General features: G+C 37.5%; 1 protein-coding gene across 2 annotated transcripts in view; it reads right to left on the bottom strand.

Annotated features, from left to right (window-relative positions):
• Positions 1-14,771, bottom strand: part of BMP2K (BMP2 inducible kinase) — a 127,096-nt gene that overhangs the window by 82,616 nt on the left and 29,709 nt on the right. Inside the window, exon 2 of one of the 2 annotated variants that reach the window (XM_036260457.1) lies at positions 7,736-7,793. The exons of the other annotated variant lie outside the window; for it this stretch is intronic. Within the exon in view, the coding sequence (XP_036116350.1) occupies positions 7,736-7,793 (58 nt within the window). The remainder of the gene's footprint in view (positions 1-7,735; positions 7,794-14,771) is intronic. 2 annotated transcript variants of the gene reach the window in all.

Below are 14,771 nucleotides of genomic sequence, written 5' to 3'. Positions count from 1 at the left end.
CAAACCAGGACCTCTCAGTCCATGGGAAGATGCTCAACCTACTGAACCAAACCAGTGAGGCAATAATTCTTCATTTTAAAGACATGGAAATGTGGGCAGTAATTCTTCATTTTAAAGACATGGAAATGTGGGCAATAATTCTTCATTTTAAAGATTTGGAAATGTGCCTGGCTGGTGTGGCTCAGTGGATTAAGTGTCGTCCCATGGATTGAGAGGTCCCAGTCTGATTCCAGGTCAGGGCACATGCCCGGGTTTCGGGCTTGATCCCCAGTAGGGAGCAGGCAGGAGGCAGCCAATCAATGTTTCTCACATCGATGTTTCTATCCCTCTCCCTTCCTCTCTCTCTAAAAAATCAATAAAAATGTATTTAAAAAGTAAAAAAAAAAGACTTGGAAATGTGAGGAGTTAAATAAAAGCTAAAATAATCTTTTTTTACCACTATAAGCTCCCCCTCTATATTTTGGTTTCTTGAAATCTGTATCTAATGGAAAGCAATCCACCAGAGCCATTCAAATTGATGCCTAAATGAATCCTCTCCCATGCACTTTAGGTAGAAATGTCTTGCAAGTTGACTGTGTTTACTGAAAACATTACTCTAACTCTACAACCACAATACAAGAAAAAATAAATGCCTGGTAGAACAGAACTTCAAAAACCCTTGGAATTTCCAGACACAAGTATGTTTTTGTTATGCTAATGAGATGATGGGGGGTGGGGGGTGTCCTAGAGGCTGTCAGGATAAATGCTGGTCCCAGAAAAACCAACTGAATACATAATTACTGGGGCTGAAACATTTCAGCCTCAGGCGCCCTTTCCCATCCCACCTTTTGACCTTTGGGGAGAAAAAGGAGGGTTAAAGATTGAGTTCAATCATGTGGCCAGCAATTTAATCAATCATGTCTATGTAAAGCAATCTCAACATAAACTCTGAATAACAAAATCCTGAGAGCTTCCTGGTTGGTGAACCTACTGATATACTGGTATAATGAATAACTGATATATTGGGAGACTTGATGCCCCTGCCCGAAAGACCTTTCTGGACCTTGTCCTATGTACCTGTTCATTTGAGTTTTTCTTTTGTATCCTTTATAATAAAATGGTAATCATAAGCATAGTACTTGCTGAGTTTTGTGAGTCATTCTACCAAATGATCCAATCTAAAGAGGGATGATGAAAACTTCCAAATATGTAGTCAAGCCAGTCCATCAGAAGTGTAGATGGACCTGGGGGCCACCTGAAGTGGGGGTAATCTTGTGAAACTGAGCCCTTTAATTTATGGCTCTGAACTTATTCTGGGTGGTGTCAGAACTGAACTGACAACCCAGGTCATATAGAAGAACTGTTGTTGAAATGCAACCACTTATCCAGAAGTAATAGTTACAGATTTATTGTGTCTTCTGCTTAGGAAAAGGAGAATACGTCCAACCAACAATTTAAAAAACTTTAAACCTAACCATAATTCAGAATGCAATGATCAAAAAGGGCCTGGAAGTCAGTACCAGATATTTCGGAGACATGCAATACTGAATTAGTGAGTACTTAATAAATATTTATATCTTCATTTAATTAGACTTCCTAACAGGTTGCAGAGCACTTCTTTAAATTGTCACAGCTTCCTGTCTATACCATAACATACCTGATCCTATCTGTTGATCAATCTGTCTCTTTCACTAGATGTTAGGCAACCTGACTAGGCAACCTGACTAGGGCCTCACTGGAAAAGCTGTTTATCTTTTATTTTTTTTATAGAAGACAATCTCATTCAACATAATGTAGTTACCAATGTACCAAAAGTATCATTATTAAAAGTTGGAAACTCTTTCAGAGAGTGTAGCTATGAATTCACTTGAAGATAACTTTATAATAATCACTAATGTATTTAGAAAAGTGACTTAATTTACAATTACAGAACACTGAGTAATGAACACATTCTCATAAAGTCAATAGAAAATGCAAAATGAATAATCAATGTGTTTAGAGCATAACTATTAAAACACTTTAGAATTAACCAAATGGCTCCAAAAAGAAAACAACGGTATTTTTAAATGCCTTGTTAAAACTAACATACACTAGCTTCTGTGGCATAACCTGACTATAAGTAAAAAAATTTCCTAGTCAATAAATTAATTTCATCAGGCATAATGTGCATTCAATGAATGACTCTCGGCTCCTAATCAGTACTTTCTTTCCAAAGAATTGAAAATCCAACATGGGATATATTATATAAAATTAGATACCAATAATGTTTGCTATAACTCTTGGTTTCTGCTCATTTTCTTAGCCAACACATGGAAGGACACTATTCATTCCCAAAATGGTACAGAACTGTCAATAGAATTGGGAGAAAAAGGTTATCAAAATTGAGATGTTATTAAAACATTGATTCAGCCCTGGCCAGTTTGGCTCAGCGGTTAGAGCGTTGGCCTGCGGTCCTGAGAGACCGGGGTTCGGTTCCCGCTAAGGGCATGTACCTCAATTGCAGTTTGTCCCCGGGCCTGGTTGGGTCGTGTGGGTGGCAACCACTCGACGTGTCCCTTTCACTTCGATGTTTCTCTCTCTCTCTCTTTCTCTCTCTCTCTCTCTCCTTCCCACTCTATCTGAACAAAAAATGGAAAAAATATCCTCGGGTGAGGATAAAAAAACAACAACATTGATTCAGCAAGGATCCTCAATGTATGCCAAAATCCTTGATGAAACATTAATGAGAAATGGGATAATCACATCATGCCAAAGTATGAAAACGAAAAACATTCCTTTACAAGGAAGAAATCTTGGCATCACTAATACTGGCATTAATGTTGACGTTATATGCTTCCTGATGTGATGCAATATGAAGTAAACAGCATCACATATAAGGTAACTCTGCCAAAAACCTTTAACCTAGTAAGTCTTAAGGCCTAACTTCCAGTTAAGAAAACGGGCTAGAGGGAAAATAATAACACAAAGAAATAATCAGACAAAGTCCAAGATTTTGACTCTCTGGCTAATTGTTTTGTACAGTGTTCCACATGTGAAGTAAAAAAGAAAACAAGGGAGGTAAATTATTCTAGATTGTAAAAGACATTACAATAAAATGCTATACATAATCTTCCATTAAATCCAATTTTGAAAAATTATAAAATATGTTTTTTGTTGGTGAACAATTTGAAAGTCAGTTATATCACATCATTTTACTCTTTAATATTTAACGAGTACTGGGTGAAAGAGGTGAAGAAATTAAGTACAAGTTGGTAGTTACAAAACGGGGATGTAAAATACAGCACAGAGAACATAGTCCTTCATATTGCTATAACTATGTATGGTGCCAAGTGGGTACTGGAAATATCAGGGCAAACATCTTATAAAGTATATGATTGTCTAACCACTATACTGTATACCTGAAACTAATACAAAATAATATTGACTGTAAACTGTAATTGAAAAATAAATAATACTTAACAGGTACTTAAACACATACACACTCTTAAAATGGGTATATTATCCTAAATAACCATAGTACCTCTGGCCCACCTAAGAAAATGAACAATTATTCTTCTAGAACATAGTCCTTATTCAAAATTATCCATGTGTTATTTTTAAAATGTAGAGAAAATATGATAAAATAGTAGTAATTGAATCTACATGATGGGTATATATGGTTAGTCACTGTAATAGTCTTTAAAGTTTTCAGTATATTTTGAAAATTTTCATAATAAATTTGGAGAAAAAAACAACAACAAGAAACACAGGATTCTTTTCCCCAGGTAATTCTTCTCTCCCTTGGCATCCAACAACCCCACCACTGGCACTGAGAATTATTATTTTACAAGACACTGCTACTTGTTAATCAGACTCACAACTTCCCCAAAGGCACCATAAGTCTCTTGCCACTGAAAATGTTTATGGTATCCTAGATACCTATGGCTCCAACATCCCAAAACACACAAGCACTTCATGTTTATGAAAAACTGGGCTTTAGCAGTATTGACTCCTATCAAGTTTGTTTCCCTAGGAAAGAAAGAAGAGAGATGGAAGAAAAGGATAAAATTGCACATGGTCATTCTGTATTGTGTTCTTCTTCAGACATCATGCAAATCAACAAGAGAAAATACTAAGCTGTCGGCAACTTCTGGTTTCAACCACTGCCAAAGAAAGCAATGTCATTTGAAAACTGTCTTCAAGGTAAGTGGAACAGGAACTATTTGATTGTGGGATCTGAGCCCAAGATCTGTCTACACAATGACCACTGGCCTGTGGTACATCTGACTTTCATAATGTTAGATTAAGGCAATGACTCTAGAATTTTCTTTTAAACTAAAAATATCCCTAAAGAGGATTACTAACTTAAATTCTTGCCAAAGTTATTGTATCAGTAAGTGCTATCTAGGACAATGCAATAAAAGAATGAGTCAGGTGCCGTTGAATGGGTGGGGAAAGGGAGAAGAGTTGGAAAGAGAAGAAAAGGCAAGAACACAACATACAAAGCGTTTCCAAGTACATTATTTAATTCTCATACCATTGTGAGGCAATTTAACTGTTATTCTCATTCTCATACAGATGAGGAATTAACTAAGCACTGAGAAAAAGGGTAAGCAGCTAGTCCAATAACACAAAGCTGATAAAATGAAGCCAGAGGTCTTCCTTTTTTCCCCTTATAAATCTCAAGTTCTAACAATTTTTATTTATTTTACTTATTTTTTAATCCTTACCCAAGGATATTTTTCTATTTATTTTCAGTTAGAGTGGGAGGGAAAGAAGGAGAGAGAGAGAGAGAGAGAGAGAGAGAGAGAGAGAGAGAGAGAGAGAGAGAGAGAGAAATATCGATGTGAGAGAGACTCATCAACTGGCTGCCTCCCTCACGATCACGAATCCCAACCGAGGTACATGATCGAACCCCCAACTCTGGTCCATGGGCCGGCCCTGTAACCAATGAGCCAAATCGACCAGGGCTCATATTCTAACCATTTTTATGTCCACACCTGTCCTTGTTAATTAAGCCATAAGAAATCTAGATATATAATTACAAATGGGAGTATCTGGGAATCACATTAAAAATTAGAAGGAATAAAACAAAAATTGGGGAATCAGGACAGAATAATGCCCTCCCACACCCATAGTTTTTTCTTGCTGGAACTTTACTTAGTAGGCAGTATTCCTTATATAGAAGATGTCTGTAGGTCAAAACTGTGTTCAATTTGGACTACACAGTACCTTAGAAAATTGTGCTACTTTGGATGACAACCTAGATTTTTCAGTTTCTCTTGAAAAACTTGGACATAGCCTGGCCGGTGTGGCTCAGTGGATTCAGTGTCATCCCATGACTGAGAGGTCCAGGTTCAATTCCCTTTCAGGGCACATGACCAGGTTTCAGAGTCAATCCCCAGTAGGGAGGTATGCAGGAGGTAGCCTATTGACGTTTCGCTCTCACATCGATGTTTCTCTCTATATATTAAAAAATCAATAAAAGCTTTCTTTAAAAAAAAAAAAACAAACAAACTTGGAAATAAAGAAAGATTGGGCCCTCATTCCTATATGACATCAATCAAACAGCAGTCAGTTGCTGTATGTATCCTTTACATCAGCATGTGCTCTGCAATTCATCACTGCTCCCTCTACTTTTGACTGTTTGAATGCTCTCACTGGACTATATCATTCTTCTCCATTGCCTGCCTGCCTGCCTGCCTGCGAGTGCAGGGATCTGAGTTTGCAATCTCTACAACAGGAACTTCCAAAAATTTATCTACGATATTTATACTTGTTTTACTTACTCAGTGCCTTTCTGCAACAGGGTTTTAAGTTCCCTAAGGCAGGGATGTGTACACCCTCCTCGATCAGAATATCATCAATGCCTACCACCTTGCATGGCACTCAAGTATTTGTTGAGTGAATGACTTAACATTAATAAACTGGTTCTACTGGAAGTAGTTCTAATGGCTATACTGATTCTTTGTGAATAAAAAAGCAATTAATCTCTAATTCATCATTTTCTCTTGGTTTGACAATAGTACTTGTAATATAAGCTACATATTCTGAGAATTTACCATGTAAATCATTCATCCATTCATTCAACAATATAAATTAACTGCTCACAGGTGCCAAGCACTGTAAAAGGTGCTAGATGCAAGGAACAAAACTAACTAGAGGTTTACCCCCTTTCTTTCCTGGGGCTGAGGTGCTGCCCATTATAAAAGATCCCAGTGCCCAAAGCTCAGGGTTCCTCTCCAGTAACGAAACCCACTGCATGTGCAGGTGTCACCTGGCCCTCCCACACAGCCGTGCGAACTGGAGCCAATGCTCATGCTCTGGCTATAGTTATTGCTGTGAGTAATAAAATCCTTTGTGTCTTCCCTCTTCTGCCAGCAACCAAGAAACTATGGCAGGCTACCTTGTCAGCTTATAAGTGGAGTAAAATCTCAAACTCTTAACAGTTCTTGACAGACAACAGGAAAGGTTTGGGATAAAATATCAAGAGCACAGTTGGGCACATCCAACTGGAGATACGAAATTGGCAGTTAGATTTCCAAGTAGATGGTCCAGAGAAAAGCTCAAGAGACATATATATCTTAGAGAGTCATCCTCATTTATACGTTCCTTTATCATTTATCATTATTTAAAGCCACAAGAAATAGTTGTTTCTTACAGAAAAAAAAAAATCCCACAAAAAATAATTATTTAATGATTTAAAGCATCATTATATTTGTTAGCAAAGATGTTCTAGAACAGTGGTTCTCAACCTTCCTAATGCCGCGAACCTTTAATACAGTTCCTCACGTTGTGGTGACCCCCAACCATAAAATTATTTTCATTGCTACTTCATAACTGTAATTTTGCTAGTTATGTCTTAGGCGACCCCTGTGAAAGGGTCATTAAACACCCAAAGGGGTCACGACCCACAGGTTGAGAACTGCTGTATAATAAATAATTTTGTATGCACTCTTGGTGAATATGGAAATTAGTAAAATATTTCCACCATAATAATATGTCAAAATTATACATCGTATATCAAGAGGCTTAAAAATATTCATATTCTTTGTCTCGATTTTATTTATAGAATTCCAACATAAGTAAATTATTACTGAAAATGTGGAAACCTGTATTTCCAGCAACATGCAAATGATTAATAATAGTAAATAATGCAACACAAGATAGCATTTTGTGTAGGCATTTAAAATGCTTACAAAAATACTAATATAAATATCTTATAAACTAAATACAAAATAATCTCAGTTGGCTTGAGGTACAGCTGAATTCAGGACACCAAGTTTCTGTTTTTCAGCCAATAAAATCCCTTTAATGTGAACTAATTTGAGATGGGTTCCTTTTGTTTACAGTCAACAGAGTCCTAAACAGGCATCAAGGACATTAGCTATTAGGTGAATCCCTGGGAGCTAGCCATCATTTGTAAGATTTCCATAGGAATGCAAATATCAAGTATTTTTCATTAACTGAGAACTATGTGCAGTCATATGCTGCGTAACGATGTTTTGGTCAATGACAGACCACACGTACAATGGTGATCCTTATTTTGATTATAATGGAGCTGGAAAATTCCTATTGTCTAGTAACATCATAGCCATCATAATGTCATTGTGCAACACATCACTCATGTGTTTGTAGTGATGCTGTATAAACAAACTACTGTAATGACAGTCATATAAAAGTATAGCACAGCCCAGGCCAGTTTGGCTCTGCAGTTAGAGTGTCGGGGCCCTCAGACCAAAGAGTCACAGGTTCAATTCTGATCAAGTGCACGTACCTGGGTTGTGGTTCGTTCCCCAGCCCTGGTCTCTCTCTCCCCCTTCCTCCCACTCTATCTGAAAATAAATGGAATAATAACCTCAAGTGAGGATTCAAAAAAAAAAAAAAAAAAGTATAGCACATACAATTATGTATAACAGTACATAATACTCAATGATAATAAATGACTATGTTACTGGCTTATGTATTTACTACACAATACCTTTTTATCATCACTTTAAAGTGTACTCTTTCTACTTACAGGGGGGAAAGGAGTTTGCTGTAAAACAGTATGCTGTGTTATGTATACCCACCCACAGCAGGCTCACACATTTCACATTTACTGCATCTCTTGATAGCATCATTTTCTCTTGTGCTTAAAATCAATCTCCTGTTGTCTGGTATAGTAACATGCTATACAGGCTTGTAGCCTAGGAGTAATAAGCTATATCAAACAACCTAGGTGTGTAAGTAGGCTATACAATCTAGGTTTGTGTAAATACAATCTGTAATGTTCACACAAGTACAAAATTCCCTAACGACACATTTCTCAGAATGTATCCCCATCATTAAGCAGCACATGACTGTATATAAAATATTCCCAAGGTAGGAGCTTCCTAACAAAAATCAATTATTAACATTATAATTCTCCTGTGTTTTAAGTACTAGGTAACAGGAAGACAAGATGAGCTAATACCATATACACAGTGCCCTATAATACTTAACACCACTTTAGGATCCAGTTTACAACAAACAAATTATATATTTGCATGTGTAGATATCACATGGCTAAAAACTCAAATACGAATATCACCAAATATACTGACGATTTTTTACATCATTGCCATAATTTAAAAGTTTTCTAACACTTCTGTTTACAGACTTCAGAAACCATCATAAATTCTTTCCAATAACTACATTCTGGGAAATTTCCCACTTCTGGAGACTACACAGAATTTCAAAAACAGTTATAAGTTGTCCCTAATTAAGTCAACTAAATAAAGAGATAATAAACAGATTAAGTTTTTTATGGTTTCCAAAGTTTTTTTTTTTGGGGGGGGACAAAGTTTTTGGTGTAAAAGCCATACATGACAGGTCAATAAATTAATCTGCATATTTTATAAAATGGTCCTGAAATTTCTTAAGTGACTTCTAAAATGTTTTATAAGAAATGTCTTTATCAATGGATAAAAACAGAGCTTCCTGACAGAGATTACTTGGTAAAACAACACTCATTTATTTGTAGATTTATCAAAAACATCAAACTAATTACCTTATATATGCACAACACCAATTTGTAAATTTCAGGAAAAAAAAGAAGTTCCTATTACATTTTAAATTAACTAGGCTTGCATCTGCAATCTCCTGATCTTATTTCCTGTGTGTGTGTGTGTGTGTGTGTGTGTGTACACATGTATACATTCTAATATGATTTGTTTTCACTTGCTAATATCTAGCAATAGATATAACCATAGTTTCACAATTACATATAGAATTAATAATTAAGTGCATAATGATTATATACTGCACAATTAGCAGAAAGTAGGATTTAGAAATACACCTACTACTAAATATTTACTGTTTTACTACCTCTAAGCCTCAGTCTCTAGGCCTTAGCAAAAACTACTAGCCCAGCAAATACTAGAAGAAACAAAACAGACTTGGACTCACCAAAGATTCCAAAACTTGTCACTATTAACACCTGTCAGGAAGCTCCCTTGAAAAACTCTATTCTCAGACTTTGTCTTTATTTGACTTGACTCAACTCACACTGTGCAAAAATACGCTACCTCAGAGCATTTGCTGAAAACAATCAGCAGCAGCTATATAATCCTGCAGATGTCTTAGGCAGTGATACAAACTGGAGATAATAAGAGACTGACCAAAAAACTTACATATAAAAATTGGGAATAAGATGTCTATAGAAAACTCTAAAAAGCTCTGACACATTCCTGGGAATCTAGACGGCCACACACACAAGTACAGGGCTTTATGCATACCCAGGAAAAGATCTGAGAAAGCCCTAGCCCAGTGGTTCTCAAACTTCCTAATGCAGTGACCCTTTAATACAGTTCCTCCTATTGTATGTGGGCATACCTGCATGTGGGGGGACCCACCTGGAGACCAATAGAAGAGCAATGTCTCGGTTCCTAAGACCATCGGAAATACGTGTTTTCCGATGGTCTTAGGTGACCCGTGAAAGGGTCATTCGATGCCCAAAGGGGTTGCGGCCGACAGGTTGAGAACCACTGCCCTAGCTCCTCATCTATCTGGCTGATACTGAGGCTCTGCACAAGAAAAAAGGAAAGCAGAGGTATAAACTGCATCAGAACATGCAATTCATGCCAACACACACAGAAAGCCCCTCAGCAAAAACTAAAAGACTTACTGGCTCCAGGTGTTTAAGGAAACTATCTGTCCTGGCAGTAGCGGACCGCTAACCTATCTAAGCAGAGACGTCAGTGGCAAATAACTTTTTTTTTTAATTCAGACTTTACATAATCAACCCAGGAAAGTCACTAAACAACAACAAATCCTGGAGAATGGAAAAATCTGATTTTCAAAGTTGCCATATTATATTATTTAACCTGTCCAATTTTCAACAAAAAATTAAGAACCATGAAAAGAAGTAGGAAATTATGGCCTACACTGAAGGAGATAAGCAGTCAAAAGAAACTGTCTCTGAGGAAACCTAGATGTTAGACATACCAGAAAAAACATTTAATCATCTATTATAAATATGTTCAAAGAACTAATGAAAAACATGCCTAAAAAACTAAAGAAATATTTAAAAATGCTACCTTATCAGTAGAAAATATCAATAAAGAAGCAAAAATTATGTCTTTAAACTTTAGATTCAGGCACAAGTAGGTTGACAGTAAAAGAATGGTAAAAAATACACCATGCAGCCCGGGCCAGTTTGGCTCAGTGGTTAGAGCGTCCACCTGCGGTCCAGAGAGACCCGGGTTCGGTTCCCGCTAAGGGCATGTACCTCGGTTGCAGTTTGTCCCCGGCCCTGGTCGGTCGTGCGGGTGGCAGCCACTCGATGTGTCCCTTTCACATCGATGTTTTCCTCTCTCTCTCTTCCTCTCTCTCCCTCCCACTCTGTCTGTACAAAAAATGGAAAAATGTCCTCGGGTGAGGATTAAAAAAAAAAAATACACCATGCAAAGAGTAACCCAAGAAAGAGCTGAAAGGCTATAGTCATATCAAATACATTAGGCTTTAAGACAAGAAAGGAAATTTTATAATGATGAAAAGGTCAATCTATCATAAAAATATAATAATTATAAGCATATATACACTTAAAAGCATAGCTCCTAAATACATGAAGCAAAAACTGACAGAATTAAAGTGAGAAACAGACAAACAATAGTTGGAGAACTAAAAACTGATAAAACAAGTAGGCAGAAGGGCAATGAGAAAATAAAATGTGAACACTATTACCAATTAGACCTAGAAGACTATTAGAGAACAATCTCCACAAAAACAGCAGAATGCACCTTTATCAAGTACAGACAGAACATTCTCCAGGATTAGACCACATGTTACAGCATAAAACAAGCCTCAATACATTTTTTTTTATCCTCACCCGAGGACATTTTTCCATTTTTTTTGTTCAGATAGAGTGGGAGAGAGAGAAACATCGACGTGAAAGGGACACATCAAGTGGCTATCTCCCGCACACCCAACCAGGGCAGGGGACAAACTGCAACCGAGGTACGTGCCCTTAGTGGGAATCGAACCCAGGTCTCTCCGGACCGCAGGCCGATGCTCTAACCGCTAAGCCAAATCGGCCAGGGCAAGCCTCAATACATTTTAAAAGACTGAAATCATACAAAGTATATTCTCCAACCGCAATGGCATAAAATTACAAATACAACAGAAAATTTGAGAAATTCACAAATATGTGAAAATTAAAGAACACACTACTCATAAATAATCAATGAATCAAAGAAAAAACGCAAGGGAAATTAGAAAATACTTTAGGGTGAATAAAAATGAGAAAGAATATACCAAAATTTATGGATGCAGTTAAAAAGCAGTTCTTGAGGGAAGTTTATAGCTGTAAACAACCACATTGAAAAGAAAGATCTGAAGTCAATAACCTAACTTCCCATGTAAAAAGTGAACACACTATATACAAAGCAGAAGGAAGTAACAACAATTAGAGTAGAAATAAATTAAATAAACAGAAAAGCTAATAGAGAAAACCAACAAAAACAAAATTAATTCTTTATAAAGATTTTTTAAAAACTGGCAAACTATAAGCTAAACTGACCAAGAAACAGAAAAGAAACAACTAACATCAGGAATAAAGGGGATGGTATATCCAACATTACACAAATAATAAGGATTATATGGCAAAGAACCTCAATAAAATCAATAAGTTCCTACGAACATGCAAACTGGCCCTGGCCAGTCTGGTTCAGCAGTAGAGCATTGGCCCTCAGATGGAAGAGTCACAGGTTCCATTCCAGTCAAGGGCACGTACCTCGGTTGCAGTTTGGCGGTCGGGATCGTGAGGGACGTAGTCAATCAACGTATCTCTCTCAATGTTTCTCTCTCTCCCCCTCCCTCCCACTCCATCTGAAGATAAAAAAACGGAAAAAAGTATCCTCGGGTAAGGATTTTTTTTAAAAAAGATGCAAATTGTCTAACTGACTCAAGAAGAAATAGAAAATTTAAGTAGACCTACTATAACAAAAGATCGAGTTAGTAATCAAAACACTTCCACTAAATAAAGGCCAAAGAACAAATGGCTTCACTAATTAACTGTATCAAATGTTTAAAGATGAAATAAAACAATCCTTCACAAATTCTTTTAAAAAATACAACAGGAGAAAACACATTCTAATGCATTATATGAAAACCAGATAAAGACATCCCAGAAAAGAAATTATAGATCAACATTCCTTATAAGTACAAACATGAAAATCCTCAACAAAATACTAGTAAACCAAATCCAGAAATATATATATATTTTTTCATTATACATCATGACCGAGTGCAGTTTATCCCATGAATACAAGGTTGGTTCAACATATGAAAATTAACCATGTAATAAAACATATTCATACAATAAAGAGGGGGGGAGCACATGATCATTTCAATCAACATAGAAAAAAAATTTTTTTAAATCTACCACTTTCATGATAAGAACATGCAACAAACTAGGAATAAAAGGGAGCCAGGGAGCTTTCTCAATGTGATAAAAATACACAGCTAACATCATACTTAATGGTGAAAGGCTGAAAGCTTTCCCCTTGATCATGAACAAGATAAGGATGCTGCTCTCACCATTTCTATTCAATTTTGTGCAGGAAATTCTAGCCAGAGTAATTTAGGTAAGAAAAATAAGTAAAGACCATATGGTGGAAAAGGAATAAGTAAAATTACCTCTATTTGTAGATGACACGATCTTTTACAAAGAAAAGCCTGAAAAATCCACACTATCAGAGCTAAAAAACAAGCTCAGCAAGTTACAGGATATAAGAGCATTACTGTAAAACTCAACTGTATTGCTATACACTATCAATGAACAATCTGAGAAAGAAATTAAAAAAGCAAATCTATTAACATCAATAACAATAAATTTAACAGAAATATGAAAATACTTGTATAATGAAAACTACAAAACATCATACAAAGAAATTAAAGACTTAAATAAATAAAAAGGCATCCCTCATTCATGAACTGGACGAATTATTAAGATGGTAATACTCCTCAAATCTCTCCAAATTCCCATTAACACACACACACACACACACACACACACACACACTCCCAACATCGCTACCAAATCTTTCTCTCTTTTTTTTCTTTTTCTTGCAGAACTGGACAAGTTCTTCCCAAAATTTATATAGAAAACATAAGGAACCCAGAGACTTCTGGTCAAGATGGTGGCGTAGGTAAACGCAGTATCGCATCCTCCCACAACCACATCAAAGTGACAACTAAACTACAGAACAACCATCAGTCAAAATCCCCTGAAATCAAGCTGAATGGAAGTCCTACAACTACGGAATTAAAGCAGCAGCCACATCCAGACTGGAAGGAGGGGCGGAGGGGCGAGGGCCGGTGGGGTCCCACAACAGGTGCCCCGCTCAGGGTTCCAGTGCCAGGAAGATGAGTCCCCATAACTTCTGGCTGGAAAAACCAGCAGGAACTGAGGCTCAGGGAAGCTGACGCGGCTGGAGCCCCAGGCAGCTCCTTAAAGGGCCTGCGCACAGACTTATCGGACTCTCTCCCTCTAAGCTTGGAGGGGAGGCAGCTCGAGGGGCACCAGAGACATACAGGGAAGAACTGAGCTGTTTGGCACTGGAGCAAGGGCTGGAGAGGGGGCTTTCTCCGGGACAGACCTGCTATCAGAGGCCTTTGTTCCTTTGGTGAGCCCTTCCCTGGGCCGGCAGACAGCCGCCATATCTGGGACTCCAGCAACCTGGCCCACACTGGTAGCCCCGCCCTGGTGACTCCCTGAGGCCCCGCCCCGCCCCACCCAACTTTCTGGCCCACCCAAGCTGTTGCCACTTGCTTAACCATAGGATTGGCCTGTCTTGGACCCTGCTTCAGGTTTTTCCTAAATTCTTTCAAACGAGCAGCTCCTGGTCTCAGCTAGCCCCATACCTCTAGTTAAGTAATACACTGAAACAAATACAGGGAGGCAGCCAAAATGAGGAGACAAAGAAACAGGTCCCAAATGAAAAAAACAGAACAAAACGCCAAGAAAAGAACTAAGTGAAATGGAGATAAGCAACCTAACAGATGCGGAGTTCAAAATACTGCTTATAAGGATGCTCAATGAACTCAGTGACGGCCTCAAGAGCATAAAAAAGGACCAGTCAGAAATGATGCAAGCACAGTCAGAATTGAAGGAGGCACTAACTGAAATAAAGAATAATTTACACAGTTTCAATAGTAGAGTATGTAAATGCAAGAAGCAAACCATCGATTTGAAATATAAGGAAGCAAAAAACGTCCAATCAGAACAGCAAAAAGAAAAAAGAATCCAAAAAAATGAGGATAGTGTAAGGGGCCTCTGGGACAACTTCAAG

This window comes from Molossus molossus, unplaced genomic scaffold (assembly GCF_014108415.1).
Source record: "Molossus molossus isolate mMolMol1 unplaced genomic scaffold, mMolMol1.p scaffold_m16_p_1, whole genome shotgun sequence".
NCBI classification, from domain to species: Eukaryota; Metazoa; Chordata; class Mammalia; order Chiroptera; family Molossidae; genus Molossus; species Molossus molossus.
The sequence above is the reverse complement of the archived record's forward strand: the minus strand, read 5'-3'. Positions and strand labels throughout refer to the sequence as shown.